This window comes from Mauremys reevesii, linkage group 11 (assembly GCF_016161935.1).
Source record: "Mauremys reevesii isolate NIE-2019 linkage group 11, ASM1616193v1, whole genome shotgun sequence".
NCBI lineage: Eukaryota > Metazoa > Chordata > Testudines > Geoemydidae > Mauremys > Mauremys reevesii.
In genome coordinates this window covers 8,154,362-8,175,448 of record NC_052633.1, presented here as the reverse complement: position 1 = coordinate 8,175,448, position 21,087 = coordinate 8,154,362, and the positions used below count along the sequence as shown (strand labels likewise).

Genomic DNA, 21,087 nt, shown 5'->3' with positions numbered 1-21,087 from the left:
GTTTTAATCTTTAACAAAACTTTTTTCGCAGCTATTTGTTTGAATTAAACAGGCATATCTGAGGAATCACCTCTCCCCCCACCATACTGCCATAGCAGGGGTCAGTAGAAACACTCAAGGTGGATCTCTCTTGTTATAAAGGAGGCACTCTGTGAGGGCTACAGAATTCTGAAACTTGCTTGGTCCAATATAGCCTGAATTTGGTGACTTTACAGGCATGTTGCAAAAGACATCCGCTCACCAGGGTCATTGGAGGGGGCTGATGGCACGCTTCTCGCAACGATGAAGAGAGATTTTTTTTTTTTTTTTAGGTTTCTTGCTGACCGGGTTCCTGTTCGAAATGATTATTTTAATGGTGTTGGCATTTTATTGTATTAGTAATGATGTCCCAAAAAAGTTCTGAAGCAGTCTACCAAGCCTTCAAACTCATCATTTACACTGGTTTCACTTCCTTTGTACTCTACTTTGTAATCCTACTATTTCTTTAGCTGTCTAAAGATTCTTCCAGGGAAAACAGGGCAGGTAAGATTTAAACTTCTAAAGCAAAAAGCAACACAGAACAAAATAAAATGAAGCATAAAAGATTTTTGAAGTAGTGAAAGAAAAGCACAGAACACCCATTTTCCCCCGTTGCAGGTCAGCTTTAAAGATAATTTGGTAGTTCATTAAAAATGTACTGGTTTTTGTTTGTTAGACTCTTAAGGATATTTTTATCAGACAACAGTCTTTTCACATAATATGCACAAACATTAAATTTGGTGTCAAGAACAATTTTATTTACTGGAATCTGCTAAAAAAAGTAATTTTGAAGAGACAAATATTTCACAAAGCAGAACACTTAGAAATTAGAGCCTTTTCTTGTTTATTGCACGTCTGTCCTTATTAAACTTTTTCTTCCCAGCTCTGAGAACAGACAGTGCTCTGTATTAAAGCTGTCAAATATCTCCATTAAAATAAAAAATGGAAAGGGAGACCTTGATCCAGAAAAATGAAAACAACTTAAGATGGTAAAGGAAAAAATAGCAGGGGAGAGAAAACAGAAGATGGTGTTGCCATAGCAGCTGTCTTTGATAAAGTCATACATAAGGAGGGAGGGAGTTACCCTAACAATAATTAGCCTCCTTAATTTTGGAAAAACCAGAGAGAGGCTAAACTGAAACACAATTTACAATGTAATTACTTACATTAAAGAAAGAGCTGCAGTGTTCTAAAAACATGACATGTCTGGCTTGGAAAGAATTTTTTCTTTTCAACATTCTGAGGACATTTTCTGTGTAGGTAACATGCTGATTGTCTCAATCACCATATCTAAAATCAGAGACCAATGGCCAAACTGTTTATTACTCCACACTACAATTATTTCGGCGTTAACCCTACATTTATTATTCTGCCACAATCTCCCTGTTGCTCACCCTGACTCTGGAATCCCACAGCATCTCTATGGTGTCCTTGTATTTATTGTACAGGGAGGATTAGTATGGAAGCCCCGAGCGCTCTGTACTAATGAAGAAGAATGGGAAGATTGGAGGCTTGCCTGAGTGTTTATTTTCCACTCTAGGCATCATCCCTACCTCAACCAGAGCTGCCAGCATGTGTCCGAGTAGCACTTCACACACAGTGAGGGCCCATGCTGTATCTTCTTTTAGTTAACTCACTTCTTGGGCTAGTATCATTATTATACAATAAAAATACATCTCTTTATAGAGGTCTTATCTGTGGGGTTTGGGGTTTTTTCTGGGGAGGGAGGAGTAGGCATTCAGTGAAACTGAAAGGTGGGAAATTCAAAACTGATCGAAAGAAATACTTGTTCACCCATGTAATTAGACTGTGGAACTCATTGCCACAGGATGTAATTGAACAAGATCCTAAGAGGGAATGGACATTAGTATGGATGACAAGCATATCCACAGTTATGTCAGTTAATGCCTAAATAAATGGGAAGGGATATTAAACTTTACGTTTCAGGCCTTAAGCCAGATCTCTAATAGGGATCAAGACAAGAGTTACAGGGAGACAAGTTATCTTACATTCGTCTGCTGAAGGGTTTCTCAGACCCTCCTCTAAAGGAGCTAGTTTAGGTACTGTAGGAGACAGGACACTGGACTAGACAGACCACAGGTCTGATCCTCTAATACAATAGCTATGTTTTCTTCTTGTTCATAGACGAATGAGAAGGGAGACGTTCATCTATTGTAATTATAATATACATGCCAGAAAAGAGACAAATTGCTGGGCTGCATGGTTATTAATTCAGAGCTGCACTTCGAGAAATCCCAAGTGAACCTGACACACTGAAAACGATTTTGCATGCTGTTTACAGCCCTGAACAATGTACAGGGAGCAGTGGACTTCAGTACCAGCCTCAGACTCAAGGATGACTAGTGATAATTAGCCCCCACTAATTTTATTTGGCTCTCAATTAACAGCAATATCAAAGGTTTTCTAAGAGTGCGTGTAGGGGAAACACTGACTAGTCTTCCTTTGATCTGCAGTAAGAAGAGAAGAATTATCTAGCTCTGGTTTCTGAGGTACAAATGCTGCTTGCGTTAACGTTTCCCTTCAAATAATCATCTGCCTAATTTTGGGAGAAGAGAGAGGACATGTCTGGAGGGGTGAGAAAAGAAGTCCCTAGAAGGTTCCAGCAGGACTCACTGATTCAGTTTGGGAGCGTGAACTGTAGTGTTATTTGATTTCTTCCCCTCTGTGGACACCTCTAAGTAATCTAGCATTACCCCAGGAAGGCCGAGGACTTTGGAGTATTCTCTGTCAGAAGCTGTCTATCACTGGAAAGAGAGAAGGGGCACTTGTTAAAGAATTCTAAAGTCTTTTGCTGCTTCCTGTCAGAATTAACATGCTTATCTTCCAGTGACTTGACACAAAGTCATTTTTGTTTTTACTGAGTTTCCTTTTATCTCCCAACACACATCTTTAAATTTTATAAAAAGCTGCTGAACCGAGCCAGATACTTACTTAAAAGTAAAAGAAAGATGCAGCAAGTCTTGTCTCAGAGAGATCATTTAACAACAACAAAAAAGAAAAAAAAATTGAAGGAAGGAAGTTATATATAAGGGTAGAATTCCAATCAGTGGAGGTTTTTAAGATCTGGTTGGACAAAACACCGATCAGGGGTGGTCTAGGTTTATTTGGTCCTGCCTCAGCGCAGGGGGCTGGACTTGATGACTTCTCAAGCTCCCTTCCAGATCCATATTTCTGTTACCGTTTGAAGAAGGTAAAAACAAAAATCTTATGCAGCTGCCTCACTACCGTAAAATAAAAAGGTTGGATATGCCTTAAACCTTGTTCTTAGGAAGGTGTTTTCACAGGTCCTCATACCTAATGAGAATTTGAATGAAAAACAATTTCTGCCTATAATTTAAGAAACCTTGAAACTGCCATTATTAAACAGCAAAACAACATGCATGCGCTGGTCTGGAAAGCCTAGAGGTTAGTGATCTATTTGTAAGCCTTGGGACTGATGATTAGATCCAGGGCTGTGATTTTGCCTGAACCCTTGGAGGTGGGGAAGAGAAGCACTGGGGGGAAAAAAACCAGCCACGTGAAAGGTTTATGAAACATAGGCACATACTGTGCAATTCCCTTTGTAAGTGTATTATTTCCACTAACTGACTAGGCCTACAAGCTCAGACTTTCTGTAGCACTGTGCTCTGTTACGCCCCCTCCATGACACTGGCTCTGGGCTTCCCTAGCCACTCGTGGCTTTTGTATGGCCCCCTAAGTCCAGGGGTGTTTCCTAGCGTAGGGGAAGCTGGTTGGCTGGAGGAGATGCTTCTTATGCCGCACTTCTGCAGGAACAGGCTTGTGAGGGAAGGAGGGACGCTGCCCAGGAGCAGACAGGTTTCAGATAGGAGTGGGAGGAGGAAGGAGGGAGCTGCTGGGTCACATTTGCAGGAGGGAAGTGGAGAGGAAGGAAAAAAAGAGCCCAGCGGTTGAAGGGCAGATTGAGGGCAGATACATCATTTGGGTAGGAATCCTTCTCTAGAGCGGCCATGTGAGAGTACAGAAGGGTTATTACTATCATTTAAACATACTGGCCAAGCAAAAAGAAAAGACGAAGAGAAAAAGCAGTAGGATGTATGGCCTCAGTACAGGAAAGTACTTAAGCACAGTCTCAGCTGGATGGTTTTGGTCCCTAAGACTATCATGCCTTCCTTGATTGGCATCATGGAGAAACCGTGTGACTTGAGCTTCCTGTATTCCTTTCTAGAAGGCTTGCACGGTTCTTCCTCCCAAAAATCCTTCCACCATATCTGGGAAGTGGATCTCCCTATTTGAAATCCAATTTCCAACTCAGACAGGGCACCCTTGCCTTGTTGCCGAACACAAGATCGTCAGCTACACAAGTTAGGAAAAAAGCGTATTTAGAACTAGCATCCCTAGTTTCCAATCTGCTGCACCCCGGTCACCTACTGAGGGAGCTCAACGCACACCTACAATTCTGAACTCCATCACAATGTGATCCTTTAGCAGGGAAAGCCTGTTTTCTTACACAGAACAGGCATAGTAGGTACAGATGGATACTGCACTGATGAGAGTGCACATACTGGAGCAACACCCTTAAATATGCAATGATGCACACAAAGGTTTCTGTTTCATGTTGAAACACAAGAATCCTAATAATTCTTGGAACAAATATACTTAGTCATCAAGTCCAAAGTTTCAGATTCATGCTGGAAATGATGCCAAAAGCTACCATAAAAGGTATTTAATTCTGGAAATATTTTTTCCTCAAACTTATTAGGGAGTATTCTAAGCCATCAACTGACTTGAACTTATGCAACAGCGAGAAGCCTTCTGCTATTCTAACTCAATTTACAAGCTGTAGAGAATGCTTTCTAATAGAGATCTCAAAAGATGTGGAATTTGTATGAACCCAAAGCATCTTTCTCTACAGCCAGGTATGTACAGACTGAGTAGGAGCAGAGAAGGGGTAATGTTTATTGGAAATTCTAAACCTAATGCATAGATTCCCCCCCCCCCCCCAAAATAGTTTGCACTCTCCAAATGGGTCTCAAATACCAGAATTTTACACTAATTATAGATACCACAAGTGATTTTTCTAACCTTGCTAGTGCACTAATTAAACTGCTTTGACTCTGCAGATAATAGTTTACTACAACTTCCAAACACACCTGCCCCAGTTTCCCCAAGCAGTCAGCAGAGAAAAAGTTTCCATACAATTTAAAAAGATATAGACACCACCATCAGCTGGCTGTTCAATTTGTACAAACTAAGAATTTACAGTACCAAGTCCTACAGAAATTCTGCAGAGTACCTTGAAGAGCAGGTGATGTTAATTTTCGCCAAGTCCCACAAGACCCCATGCGGATCATACCACAGACTGACTGCATAAAGGTAGGAAGCCAATTACAGGCCATTATCTCCAAAACCAGCAAGGCAAGCAGCTGATTTGTTTGGGAGTCTCTGGGTATGTCTACACTGAAATTAGGGCTAGTCTACACTTACCAGAAGGGTCGACGCGGTGAGTTCGACTTCTCGGAGTTTGAACTATCGCGTCTAATCTGGACACGATAGTTCGAACTCCGGAAGCGCCGCGGTCGACTCCGGTACTCCACCACTGCAAACGGCGGTGGTGGAGTCGACCTTGGAGCCGCGGACTTCGATTCCGCGGCGTCTGGACGGGTGAGTAGTTCGAACTAGGGTACTTCGAATTCAGCTACGCTATTCACGTAGCTGAACTTGCGTACCCTAGTTCGACCCCCGCCCTTAGTGTAGACCTGCCCTTAGATGCAAGCCGTTTGATTCGGGCTTACGAGACTCTGTCTAAGGGGACCCTTGCAGGGTCCTAGAGCCCAAGTTCTAGCCTGAGCTCAAACGTTTACACCTCAATCAAAGAGTCCCTTAGATCTGAGCCCGAGTCAGCAGCCACAGGCCAGCCATGGGTTTTTAACTGCTGTATAGACATATCGTTTGTGGGCTGCAGGAAGGGGTGCAGCATATTGCACGTTTATAGGAACATGTTTATTTAAAGCAATAACATTTCACTGAACCAATGAAACATTCACATCCTCAGCATCTACTGTTCGAAAGCAACAAGTACTTCATAGTTGTATCAAAAAATATGTTTCAACAGGGATTCAAATTTCTCTTTGGACTTTAAGGAGTATTTTAGATTTATCAGAGGGCAGAAAGATGAATATAAAAAGGATTTATCTTTTAGTCCAAATTTAGAGAGAAACATGAATCAGCTTATAGACCTAATAATTTGCTTAATTATTTCCCCTAAATAGGAGCTAGATTTTAAGAAAAGTTGGGTTCTACACAAAGCTAGTACATATAATAAGAGGCCCCACTCCTGGGAAGACATCAGCGTATTATGCATAAAATTGACATAAAAGTGTGGTTGTAGTGGTGCTTGTCCTGGGATATTAGGGAGACAAGGTGGGTGAGGTAATAGCTTTTATGGGATCAACTTCTGTTGGTGAGAAAGAAGCTTTTGAGCTACACAGAGCACTTTATACGTGGGCTCACACCTTCACAGGGTTGGGGCCAAATTCTGGAATATCTTCTCCATTCCCCAAACTTTTCCTGTCCACAACATTTTCACTCCCTACAGACATTTCTTACCGATCTGTATTGGTGATATGTTTTATCAAATTCATAGCCTCCAATTGTGATTTCTGGGATGTAGTGAGGGACAGTTGTAGGGTGCACCACTTTGTGTTTGTCCTCCATACTAAAGAAAGAAAGAAAGAAAAAAACAGTTATGTTTATCCTTCTTGGAAATAAATCAATCAACTTTGCAATTCAGAGACATACATTAATGCAAAACAGAAATGCATTAATAATCTGGATGCAGAGGACAATAAAGAAGTCATTACTTCAGGCAAACCAAATACAAAAAAATTGATTTTTTTTTATACTTTAACTATATTTCTGCAGATGTAGGGTTCTCTTTTGGCTATATTGTATGCATGAACAGACTGCCTGCTGCACTCTTCCCTACCACATTTCAATATAGCCCTTTTCCCATTTGGCCTTTATTTGAAAGAAAGGCTAACTTTTCTAATGGTAGCTCTGCAGTTGCTGGAAGCCTGGTGTGTCAGAAAGCTGCAGCTACTTGCTTCTATGAAACATTTCAATGTCGTAACTCAGTAACAGATATAAATAAAACAGATGGATTTTTTGTACTCCGTTCATGTTTTGCAAACAGTGTCCATGCTCTGGCATTTCATTTTCAGTGGAAGGATGCTTTTTTCATCAATATTAATCTATATTTCCATCTTTAGTGAAATGAACAAATCACACATCTATGGCTCTGTCCCAGATACAATTTGAGCTTAATAGAACAGCTTCATATTGTTCTTTTTTTAATCTAGTTTGCTTAAATTGTGTAAATTAAGTTTAGCCCAACTCATGAAACTAATAGAGATCTTACTCACATTTTCTTCTAAATGCATTCAAAATCATTTAATACATTCTCATTTCTTAAGGGCTCAAGAACAAGTGAGGGAATAGGTCTCCTCTTCTATTACGAGGGTATAAATATTCAGCGTCTAAATTCTATTACTTTTTCAGTAACAGTTTGCATGAAAATGTTTTTAAATGGACCTGGCAACATACCAGGTGATACATGTGCACAAATATTCAACACAACAAGAACTGGCCCAACGGTAGCTCTTGACATGGTCACATACAACACCTGCTTCAATTACTGGCAATCTCCCAACCGGTAGGATCTGAGGCTAGAGTAGAGGAAATATGCTCAATGTGTAGAGGGTATGCTACCATTCTTCACAGCAAAACTCTGTTTTACCACCGTGTGGAGCTACAGTGTTCCTTAGGTTGGCTCAGATGATGTTAGTCAATCCTTCTCTAGCCTCTCTCAACAAGATGTCATGGCAGGGGGTCATGGGAAAGAAAACAACAAGAGGGGAGACTAGAAAGACAAGTGCCAATGACAGCAATATGTTTCTGAGCTATCCACAACTGCCCAGTTGTGATGGAATGCACCCCATATTCGCAACCTATACACCATTGTAATAATCTTTGTGCAAAATATGTCTGTGAGGTATCACTTGAAAAGTAATCACTCACTGGTCAATAACATCATGATGAAATGTGTGTAGCAACATTATATATAAAGTTATGAACTCTCCCTGAACGATGTTGGTAGCATATATTCAAACCCATGTAGCCCCAGTTAGGCTAGACTGGTCAAGCAGGTCTTAAAGAAATGTGTGTTTACCTCAGTTTACATGTAAGTTGTAAACAGAGTCCTCAGATAGTGAGAGGGAGAAGATAGGAGACAAGGAAAATCTGCATTTCAGCACAGGTGAGAAGAAACTGCGTGCAACCTCTTTCACCACCAGACACCACGTTGCCTTCTTTACTGTTTGAATGAACTTTAAATAGGGGGTAATCCTCAGTACAATGTATTTCAAAGGGTGACTGAACTATGAAAGTGAGGGGCAAAACACCCCAAGTTCTCTCTCCCTCTCCATCTCTCTCTCTTCACCTCAGATGACAAAAGAAACAGGTGTTGGACTTTGGGAGAATTTGGTCAACAATGTTAGTGGGAATGGACTTCATCTTGACCCAAGTCTAGTTTGTTGTTAAGTTTAGAAAATATATTTTATCTTTATTTCTCTTGTAACCATTTCTCACTTTAATGCCTTATACAGGTACTCACTTAAGCTCTCTCTTTATAGTTAAATAAACTTGTTTTATTCTTTAATTAAAACAAATCCAGTGTTGTCTTTAAACGGAATTGTGTAGGTAACGCCATTTAGAGTAGCAAACTGTTGTACATGGATCCACTCAGAGAGGCATTGGACCTAATATATCTGGACTGCCCAGGAGAGGGACACATGTTTTCTGGGGGAAACCCAGGACTGGCAGCGTGTTGGGGTCACCCTGCAGGCAGTAACCAAGGCTGCTAGAAGCCAGAGTGCAGCTGGTGAGTTGTTGGGGGGCAGAATTGCTGGACCGGGACTGTGGCTCTACAGACACTCAGGGTGTTACAAGCATGCTGTCTGCGAGTGGCCCAGGTGGGAGCTACAGCAGCAAAGCACTGTGAAGCACCCAAGTTGCAGGGCAGGTGATGATACAGCCCCTCACTGGTCAGGATTGCACCCCAGAATGTCATACTAATGAACTCCTAACAAGTCCTCTTTCCCATCTAAGGAGAAGCATAGGACTGGGGGAAAGATTAGGTGCTAATTGGACAAGACACTCAGAAGCAAGAGAAGTTACTGACTTTTGTAGAAGTGGTCCGGTTTTTGGAACATCATATCTCAAAAAATTGCTATGCCCATAAACTGGATAGTGCATCCTGGGGATATAGATAACACTGTTCTGAGTAGCATAACCCTGCATTTCCATACTTTCAATAGCTGCTCCAGGTGTTTTGAAAGTTTTGAAGTTGAAACAGTTTTAAAATATATATTGCATTAATTTACTCTCTTGCTATATTCCTACATCAAGTTCATCACTTTGTCATGTTTCATCATAAGAGTCATATAAAAAATTGCCAAGTAGACAAGTGAACCTAAACAGGACAAAAATATTGGATTCATGCTCATCTCCCCAAAAGTCCTATCTGAAATGTTTTAGTTAATTAACCCTCAATGTTACATGCAACAAGCAGTAACAGAATTTCAACTGGAAACATTATTTTGAAGTCAGTAGTGTCCCTTTACCAGAATAGGAACATTCTATTGCTATCATGTGCTATTAGGATTTTGCTGCAGTTCACCTCTGACTAATACAGATATAAGCAGCAATCCACCACAAAAAGGATACTCTGTGGCAACACTAAGCATATTCAAAAACCTAACATTTACTTGAAGAGCTTGAGAAACTGCTAGAAAAGCACAACTATTTAGATGAAGAAATTATATTCAGAGGAACAGTGCCATCTATATAAAGTCTGAGGAAAGCACACCAATCATGGTATTGCAGTTGACAATGAATTCAAAAACAGAGGTACACAAACACAGCTGTGCTTTTGGTTTTCAGGGATTGTCATTTCTCTAGAAACATTTACACCAGCATGCAAAGGAGTAAACACGGTGCAGAAAAGGGTTACTCACAATTACTACTGTTAATCATTTGTATTATAGTCGTGCTCCAAGAGTTCAAATCAGGACCTAGCTGTGCTCAGTGCTGTTTAGAACATAGGAGAACACAGTCCCTGCTTAGTTAGCTACTTAATTCACAACTGAATACAAACCCAAACGGTTTGTGAGTTAAGATATAAATCTACGTGCCACTCTATTACAGATAGATAACATAAAAACAACTCTGAACTGACAACCTGAATATTATTCCAAGATCAAAAAATGAATAAAAATAAATGCTCATTTTTCAAAGTTAGGATGAAATAATGTCAAAGAAATTCTCCTACAATTGAAAAGATTGTTCATACTACCTGCTATAAAACTTGTGGTTTCCCCTTAATCAGAGATCATTTTTTCCCTTCCAATTTAGTATATTGGGGCAGGAGAGGACTGGTACTTTGTTTTTGGGGATTTTTTTTTTTAGAACAAGTTTGGGGGTTTATAACCCTATCTGCAAGATGACGTTTACCAGGAAAACCAGAGGAGTCCTGGGTGTAACAAGGAAGCTAGGTTTCCAAAGCCAGCACCATCCACAAGTTACAGGACAGGAAGATGGGCCCTCCAGCCAAGACAAATATGGGTCTATTAGGAGCCACGCTGCCAATGACTCTCCCCACACCTGCACCTTCATCTCCTACCCCAAGAGAAGCAGAAACTGAAGGCAGAGTAAGTTCTGCTTGGAAGAACAGTATAAAAATCACATGTGATTCCCCCTGTGAATTCCATTTGCTCAGCAAAGAGCATTTCTGTCCTTGCCATATGTTAAATCTGGTCCATATAGGTTCTGTAGAACAGTGACAAGCCATTAAAGTGGAATTAACTTAGCCTCCTCCCATGCAGAAGTGATCTCTCCAAGTAGTAGTCTGCCAGCACTATAGAATGTAAACTCTCTGAGGCAGGGACCACCTTTTTGGTCTGTATTTCTACAGAACTTACCAAAATTAGGTCTCTGAGACCCATGATTAGATCTCTGAAGCACCTGTTTACAAGACATCAAACCATGGCTATTGACGTCAATAGGACTTTGCACATGGTTAGCATTAGGCATGGTGCTTAAGTACCTTTCTGCCCTGGGGCCTAAAAGCACTGGCTTTATATCATCCTCCAATTTATCAACAGTACTGTCTCATTCTAACAGCGGCACTAACCCTCTGCCAAACCACAGCAGACATCCTGGGCTTTGCAGGTTAGCTTCCCAGGGGAAGCAACACTCAGTCTGGGAATATTCCAGCTGTAACTTATTTACACACACGAGTCCGGGAACAGAGGATACTCCTTTGTCTGCCCCAGAGTGGGCTATTGCAATGGGCTCTACAAGGGACTAGGCATTAACTCCAGTCAGAAGCTGAAGCTAGAGCGGAATCCAACAGCACACATGTTAAGTGAGTAGGTCACTGGGAGCCCATGACACCAATGCTCATAAGATGCACTTCAAACCCATTGGTTTCAGGAGTTTAAAGGTGTTAAATGGCATGGGATCTGCCCACTTGAGAGAGAACCTCTCTCTGTTTCAGGCAGCAATCACACTTGGGCTTCCCTTTGGGTGTGATCCAAAGCCTGTTGAAGTCAATGGGAGTCTTGGAATATAGGAATGGGAGATACTAGTAAAGCATTCTCTGAGAGGGCCCTTGACTTCTGATCCCCTTTCCCCACACACACTGAAATAGTCAGGATCTTTTACCTTCAGGCTATGGTGTAGAGGCCCTTCATTCCCTCCCACAAAGTGTTTGGGATGGAAAGAGGACAGGGAGGTAAGAGATTTTATTACACAGGGTTTGTTTTTTGTGGGAATGGTCTGCTCTTTTGTTTAACTTATTTATTATTTGCATATTATTTGTTGGGAATCGTTAAGGGATACATAAAACAGAAAATATCGTATTGCCGCTATATAAATCCCTGGTATGCCTGCATCTTGAATACTGTGTGCACATGTGGTTGCCCCATCTCAAAAATATATATATTGGAATTGGAAATGATACAGAAAAGTGCAACAAAAATGACTAGGGGTATGGAACAGCTGCCGTACGAGGAGAGATTAATAAGACTGGGACTTTTCAGCTTGGAAAAGAAACGACTACGGCGGGATATGTTTGAGGTGTATAAAATCATGACTGGTGTGGACAAAGTAAATCAGGAAGTGTTATTTCCTCCTCATAACACAAGAACTAGGTTCCACCAAACGAAATTAATAGGCAGCAGGTTTAAAACAAATAAAAGAAATCATCTTTTTACACAACGCACAGTCAACCTGTGGAAATCCTTGCCAGAGGATGTTGTGAAGGCCAAGACTACCAGGGTTCAAAAAATAACTTGATAAATTCATGAAGGATAGGACCATCAATGGCTATTAGCCAGGATGGGCAGGGATGGTGTCCCTAGCCTATGGTTGCCAGAAGCTGGGAATGGGCAACCGGGGATGGATCACTTGATGATTCCCTGTTCTGTTCATTCCCTCTGGATACTGGGCTGGATGGACCTTTGGTCTGACCCAGGATGGCTGTTCTTATTCATAACAGCCCCATTGTGCTGGCCTTTGCACAAACTCAGTTAAAGACAGTCCCTGCTCCAAAGAGCTTGCAATCTAAGAAGTCAAGTCAGACAAAGGTGAGAGGGGAAATGGAGGCACAGAGGTGGGAAGTGACTTGCTCAAGGTCTCCCTTCAGGCCACTACCAGAGCTGGGAATAGAACCCAGGTCTCGTTTCCCAGTCCTGTGCCCTAGCCACCAGATCATGCTGCGTCCATGTATTTTAGTTAATGGCAGGGAGCCTAGAACAGGCTTCTTTCATATTAAATCAAACTAAAGGGACTGGTGTTGCTCTACACAAACTGGAAGGAATTTGGTGTGAATTATTGTGATGTACAATTATAAAATGCATGATGCTATATTTGAGAATTATCTTTATGGACAGGACTATATGATGGTGTTGTCTGCAACAGCAGGGGACTGGACTTCACGATCCAAGAGGTCACTTCGAGTCCTATAACCTATGTAACTCCACCACAGAACGAGGCTTTAACTTAATAGCTTATCCCTTTTAATGTCCACACGGGGGCAGCATGTGCATGAACATGGACAGCAGCTCACCCAGCACTCGAGAAATATATAAGTAGATTCTTACATAACAAATAAAAGCTTTTAACACTTGGCAAGTCACACATAAGTAGGGCTTGTGCAACCAGGGCAGGCTCCTTGAGTTCTGCTGAGGAAAAAACTCCATAGTTTTTTAACTCTGGGAATTCAGGAAAGGAGCATGCTATAGATTATCATTGGTGGCTAGAGCTATATAAACAGCTTGGCATGGTTACTGTTTGGGGACAAGAGTATTTACACTGATGTAACTTGCACATTGAACACAATTTCCCAAAGCTCAAAAAGCCACAGTTCATGGCAAAACTCTTATATTATGAAATAAGCATAGGATTCTGTGGTTTGGGGATTGATTAATGGGGTATGGTGCCTTCATCTGTGGGTCTCTGGCTGAATCTAGTTCAAGTTGGTAGTAACCAAAAAGCCACCACCATCTGATGTCCGGCTTACTAAAGTTGGTGATCCCCAGACCAGACTAGTGGCAACCATCCTCTCACAAAAGGCTACTATACCATGGAATTCTACTATCATTGTTTACTTCTGACAGACAAGTATAAAACTAAGTCTTGGTGCAAATATGCATTTTTTTTTAAATGCAAAGACAATAAAAGTTTCCCCTCAGCGGCAACACTGAATAGGATTAGGTTTACTTACTAAAGCCTCAAGTGATGGAAACTAACATCATCTTGTTCCAGCCAAGGTCCCTTATCAAACTTCAGATACTCAATATCTTCAATTACCTGAAAGAGGGGCATACGTTACAATTACAAGAGTTTATTAAAATTTATATCCTCAGTCAAGAAAAATAAAAGTCAGTCAAGCAAACAATACATACAACTAAACAACAAAGCTATCCCAATAAGTGATTTGCTATCACCTTCCAACAGTAATTCAAAATGTTAGTAACAATCACACGTTCAGACCACTCCAAAGCAGTGACCGGAGTCCTTGAGGAACTCTTGCTGAGTTCAGTTACTGATGCTTTACGTCCCTATGGAGGGCTAGGTGGGGAATACTTAGGGTGGTGGTAGGGGCTTTGTTTGTGCTGCTCTCAAAACACTCCAAAGTGACTGGCTAAGATGTTGACTAGATGCACACGTAGTCCAGACTGCAGCTGTTACACAGAGACATCCCTTAAGAGAGGATCTATCAATGGATATTTTCTATGTCCTAGTAAGGAGGAGAGGATGGAAGATGATAAAATACTGGTAGGATCTGATGAGAAACAGTCAAATGAAAAAGGGGCCCATTCAATTACATTATGTAATGCAGGGGTGGCCAACCTGAGCCTGAGAAGGAGCCAGAATTTACTAATGTACATTGCCAAAGAGCCACATACATCAGCTCCTCACCAGCTCTTCCCCCACCCTCTAGTGCCTCCCCCTCCCTCCCCACACAGCTGTTTCATGGCATGCAGGAGGCTCTGGGGGCGAGCAGGGAGGAGCGAGGGCATGTCAGGCTCAGGGGAGGGGGCAGGAAGGGGTGGAGTGGGGGCAGGGCCTGGGTCAGAGCCAGGGGTTGAGCATTCCCCGGCACACTGGAAAGTTGGTGCCTGTAGCTCCAGCCCCGGAGTTGGTGCCTATAGAAGGATCCACATATTAACATCTGAAGAGCTGCATGTGGTTCCGGAGCCACAGGTTGGCCACCCCTGATGTAATGGCAGACAGCTAAAAAGTGACAATTTTTTAAAGTGCTTATATACCAATGCCAGAAGTCTAAATAATAAGATGGGAGCACTAGAGTACCTCGTATTAAATGAGATATTGATATGTGGAAGCAGGAAAAAAATTAATAAGAATTTGAAGGGGATTTTAATGCATGTTAGTCAGTTAGCAAAAGTCAGGCCATACTGTAACCCTAATAACGTAAAATTTGTAAAAGCAAAATAATGTAAGACAAAGTAAACTGTGTACAAAGTTATTGCGACCTTGCATTAATAACCAAATATGCAGGCTTGCTTTTTCTTAGTAGTAAAACAAATAAAATAGCAAAAAAGCTTATGTATAAACAAAATGTATTTGTTGCTTTTTATCGTCTGTATTATTGCTAAAAATTGTCTGTAACAAATGTATAAAGCTTGCTGTAATTGTTTACCAGTGGAGAGACCTGTCTGGGACTGGGGTGACCCTGTGTCCTATGGCACTCTCTCCCTCCATTGTAATTACTGGAGAAATAATAAAGTATTTGATTTTGCTGCACCCAAACAAAAAGCAAAAACTAAGTTTTTTTTCGACAATTTGGGGGCTCGTCCGGGATGGCAACGCCCACGGACCCACAGATATAACAGACATCACAGAAACTTGGTGGAATGAGAATAATCAATGAGATATATTTTATACACTGGTATTACTGTATCAGAAGGACAAAACAGGTCGTGCTGGTGGGGGAGTGGCACTATATGTGGGGAAAAAGCATAGAATCAAATGAAGTCAAAATCTTAAATGAACCCAACTGTACTACAGAATCTCTATAGATAGTAATTCCATGCTCGAAGAAGAAGAATATAGCAGCAGAGAAATATTACTGACCACCTGACCAGGATGGTGATAGTGACAATGAAATTCTCAGGGAGATTAGAGAGGCTATACAAATAAAAAAACTCAGTAATAATGTGGGATTTCAACTATCCCCACATACACAGGGTACATGTCACCTCAGAATGGGATGCAGAGATAAAATTTCTGACACTTTAAATGACTGCTTCCTGGAGCAGCTAAGTCCTGGAACCCACAAGTGGAAAGGCAATTACTGATTTAGTCTGAAGTGGAGCACAGGATCTGGTCCTAGAGGTGAATATAGCTGGACCGCTTGATAATAGTAACTATAATATAATCAAATTTACATCCCTGTAGCAAGGAAAACACCACAGCAGCCCAACAGTGTAGCATTTAATTTCAGAAAGGGGGACTACACAAAAATGTGGAAGTTAGTTAAACAAGGGACGTTGCGAAGATCAAGGCTATAACAGGATTCAAAAAGGAACTAGATAAGTTCATGGAGGATAGGTCCATCAATGGCTATTAGCCAGGATGGGCAGGGATGGTGTCCCTAGCCTGTGTTTGCCAGAAGCTGGGAATGGGAGGAGGGATAGCTCAGTGGTTTGAGCATTGGCCTGCTAAACCCTGGGTTGTGAGTTCAATCCTTGAGTGGGCCATTTAGGGAATGGGGGGTTAAAAAAACAAAAACTGTCTGGGGATTTGTCCTGCTTTGAGCCGGGGGTTGGACTAGACCATCTTCTGAGGTCCCTTCCTACCCTGATATTCTATGAATGGGCGACTGAGGATGGATCACATGATGATTACCTATTCTATTCATTCCCTCTTGGGCACCTAGCATTGGCCACTGTTGGAAGACAGGATACTGAGCTAGATGGACCTTTAGTCTGACCCAGTATGGCTGTTCTTATGAGGTGGGGATTAACAGCTGGGGAAAATTTGGGAGGATGCAGTGAGGAGGGTAGTTCCTAACAGGTCTTCCAGGAAGACCCTTTAGATGAGTGGCTCTCAAACTTTCCAGACTACTGTACCCCTTTCAGGAATCTGATTTGTCTTGCGTACCCCCCAAGTTTCACCTCACTTAAAAACTACTTGCTTACAAAATCAAACAAAACTACAAACGTGTCACAGCACACTATTATTGAAAAACGGTTTGCTTTCTCATTTTTACTATATAATTATAAAATAAATCAATTTGAATATATATATTATACTTAAATTTCAGTGTATAGTAAATAGAGAAGTATAAACATGTCATTGTATGAAATTTTAGTTTGTACTGACTTTGCTAGTGCTTTTTATGTAGCCTGTTATAAAACTAGGCAAATATCTAGATAAGTTGATGTACCAACTGGTAGACCTCTGTGTCCCCCCCAAGGGTACATGCACCTCTGACTGAGAACCATTGCTTTAGATGAAACAGTTAGCAATACATCTACAAGGCCAGAACCTGAGCGGGTGTAATTGTTATAGCTCCACTGACTTGAAGGGATCGATAATCTACAGCAGCAGAGTTTCCAGCCCACTTGTATTTATCTATCTATTTACTGACACTTACACAACAGACATTTCTATTCTATGCTACATAGTACGACACACTATGTCCATATGAGCTGTATGGTAATCACTACCCTGTATCTCACAGAGCATCAAATGCTTCTTGGCATTTAAACAGAAAGGGGTGGCAAAGGTATCCATTGTTTATATTACAAAAGGCTCTTTATTATCTAAACAATTCTGCTTTGTTCCTCATGTTAAGTAGGAACAAGAGTTAATTTACACAGGTATGACTAATTGAATGATCATCATTTGACTTTGAGCACTGTAGTGTACATTTCTCTTAAGACCACCTAGTTGATGTAAACTTATAAACAGCTGGTTGATGTGCGATAGTCTCAAAACCTGACAGAATCTAAAGAAAACCCTGAATCCTCTATGCCCACTGTTGATCTGTTACTAACTGCAATACTGGCAAGATAAGGGGCTAAATTAACTGTGCCAAAGTCTATAATGTCTATGATTTATAAAGCATGAACCTTAGCATTATATAATATCCCATATTTCACTGTCTTTGATTTCACTAAATATTTCTTGGGGAACGGTATGGCAAGTTAGTTTAAATGCCCCTTCCTTATTCTTAATTTTAGATTCCAAATACTCAAATTAGATACCATATGTTTCACTTGACAAATGTGAAAGTAATTATTTTTCATGCCGAGGTAACCCTTTAATCATTGCCATTTAATGGCTGGTGAAAGCGCCCTCGCATTAATTTTTAAAAACATCATGAATCAGCATGTGTGAAATCGATCAGTACTCTAATCAGTTGCATTTACTCAAGAGACTGTAGGAAAGAGCATTTTTTCAGCAGCTTCTTATCCATATCACATCATTGTATTACTGTGGGTGGGTGACAGTGTGCATGTGCATGTATTTTTGCCTACAGAATCTATAGACTACAAATGATTTTGTCCGTCTTCCATCAGCTTTTAAGGAAAATTTCACTTTGATAGGAAACAACCTCAAAAAGGGAAAATATAGCATAAGTTCCTTCTAAGCAGAATTAATACCCATGTTTGTGGTTCCCACTTGGCATCTAACTTGCTAAATTGTATGCTATTCTTGCAGTCCGTGACTGCAAATAATAAATTCCTACTCTACTCCAGATCTGCTCAAATCCAAAATAAAATGGGCGTGACATGGGTCATCAACACACTCCCTGGCCATGTACTGTGATGATGTAATACTGCTGGCCTGGAGGAATATCTGCTTGAACAATAAGAGCTTTAGACTACTTTAAACCCCGATTTCCAGGATTAAAATAAAACTGTCAGCAATGGGATTTACTAAAAGTTACCAGGAAAGAATAGAAGGGAAGTAAATTTTTTCTCCTAAATCCTCTCCACTTCCCTATCAAGCCTGTGACTATCCCCCTAACCCTACAAACTGGGATCATCTTTTGATTCCTCTCACCCCTCCCACACAAACAGGTCCTGTCAAATCTTGCTGCATCTTCCTCTGCAACATATTGAAAATCCAACTGTTTCTTTCATCAACACCCTGATTATTTCCTCTCGTTTATAACAGCCTCCGCCTCCCTTGCATATCTGCACATCTTTCCTTAGTGCACCCAGAATGAAGTACTGAACATGTTATTCCTTGCCTGTTGATCTGACCACATCACAATCCTTCTTGAATCCCTTCACTTACACCACATTGTCCAACACCTCAGATTTAAGACCTTTTTCTTTTGCTTTTAAGGGTCATCTGACCTCCTCTCATATTCTCCAGCCCCACCTCTATCAATGACATCTACCTTGTTACCCTATTAAGCTCAATGCTACCTTTTTTATCCTGCTCTCTGGGTGCTCTACCCATTGTGGCCCACTAAGGGTTTGTCTACACTGGTATTTTGTCATTAAAACTTTTGTTGTTCAGGGGTATTTAAGAAAAAACATCCCCAAACGACAAAAGTTTTACCGACGAAATGCACCGGTGTGAACAGCGCTTTGTCGGCAGTTCTAAGCAAGCTTTCAATGACAGCTATTACACATCTTTAGCTCTACAATAATTATTCTGACAATCATTTAATAACCACCAACATGAGATGCAAATCATTGCTTAGAAATGTGTGTTCTGGAGAAATGGTTAACACACTCCATCATCATATGCACACTGAAACAACCAGCCTTGTTTGTGATTTTGAAATCAAGCTGCCTGACAAGTCCCTCAACCAACCACTGAAATCAGATTTTCTTAATAGCCTTTGCTTATTCAGTGTTAGGGAATTTGGTTACAACACAGTAGTACCCAACACACATCTGTATTACCAACATAAAATGGACTAAAATGTGCAGCAAAGTGTAGTAACAGGGATAATGAAGCCCAAGGCTTTCACACAACTCAATAACACAGTTGGACAGTTCAGACCCCTCTATGCCAGCAGTTCTCAATTAGCACACAGCTGCAGCCCAGCTGTGTGCTAAAAATATTCAAACTTTGCAGCTCTGACCTAAAGGGGGCGGGGCTGACTGAGGGGCACACAGCATCTGGCAGCCTGCTGGAGCGCTCCTGACACCAGGGGGCAGGAGAGTGGGTCTCTGGGCAGGTTTGGGGGAGAGAGGTGTTCTGGGCAGTGAAGGGGTGGGAGGTGCTGGGAACTAGGGGTTTGTGGTGGTGCTGCAGCACCCCAAGGTTTTAGGCTGCCCAGCCCCACAGCTCTGCTCTTGACCCCTCTATGGAGGGGTCTCTGGGCGGGGGGGCACTGGGCATAGGGAAGTGGGGGGGGGCTTTGAGGGGGGCACTGTGGTTCTCAACCTGTGGCCCACAATGATAAACAGGTTGAGAACCACTGCTCTACACCGAACTGTGTTGAGCATGACCATGAGGTAACTACCGGGGGGGGCAAGGGAGACAGCTCAGTGGTTTGAGCATTAGCCTGCCAAACCCAGGGTTGTGAGTTCAATCCTTGAGGGGGCCACTTAGGGATCTGGGGCAAAAATTGGTCCTGCTAGTGAAGGCAGGGGGCTGGACTCAATGACCTTTCAAGGTCCCTTCTAGTTCTAGGAGATTAGTATATCTCCAATTATTTTACTAGCTTCCCCAACCCAAGATTTTAATAGAGTTGACAGGACATAAATAATGCCAGTTTGCTCATCCCACCAAAACTAATCAATAAGAGAGGGGAGATTGGACCAAATTATTAGACTTTACCATCTGGATTAAACAGTTAAACATGCATCACCTGGGATGAGGTTTCATTTGACATTTTTTTTCCCATGAGATGCAGCTAAAACCCTAGGCTGCAATACCTGCGAATTAGATACATCTACCAATTGAAGGTAGGTATTACATCATATGCCTCCCATTCTCTGCCTTGTACTGCTCCTGGTCAAAACACAAACCCATGTCATCCCACAATTCAGAAAGTGGAATTTATACACATATTAGCTAACATGAATTAATAGGAATTACAGAGATGATTCCAACAGAAATTGGGTGGCACAAAGATTTTCCTGCTGCCTGACAGAGTCTATTCAGCTACAGTTCACAATTAGTTTTCTCTGAAGACTCCAAAGGCAATTGATTTCAGGATTTCCATGGTTCATTTGTACCCTGATGCTGCATTATGTCATTATCAATGAGCGAGGCATAGTGACAGCAGGTAACTTTCAACAAAGGTTTTAAAGCCGTTTAACGCTAAAAGGCAAAAATCCTAGTATAAAAACTTCACAAAGGTAGCAACATGGTAGCTAGGTCAGAAGCCTCTTTTGCTATTAACTGCCGATCTACATTTAAATATGTTCAGCTAAGCATCTCGTTGCAGACCAGGTGGAGAAGAGAAACTCAAGATCCTTGTATGGGGAAGAAAGAACCGGCAGCATGGTATTAATATACCAACCT

General features: G+C 41.4%; 1 protein-coding gene across 2 annotated transcripts in view; it reads right to left on the bottom strand.

The window, feature by feature from the left end:
- The window catches only part of NDUFA10 (NADH:ubiquinone oxidoreductase subunit A10), a 58,545-nt gene that overhangs the window by 10,332 nt on the left and 27,126 nt on the right, over positions 1–21,087 (bottom strand). The window contains exons 8-9 of one of the 2 annotated variants that reach the window (XM_039494118.1): positions 13,844–13,929; positions 6,607–6,715 (exon numbers count right to left, since the gene is read on the bottom strand). In XM_039494118.1, the coding sequence (XP_039350052.1) occupies positions 6,607–6,715; positions 13,844–13,929 (195 nt within the window). The remainder of the gene's footprint in view (positions 1–6,606; positions 6,716–13,843; positions 13,930–21,087) is intronic. The other variant, XM_039494119.1, reaches the window with a different exon arrangement.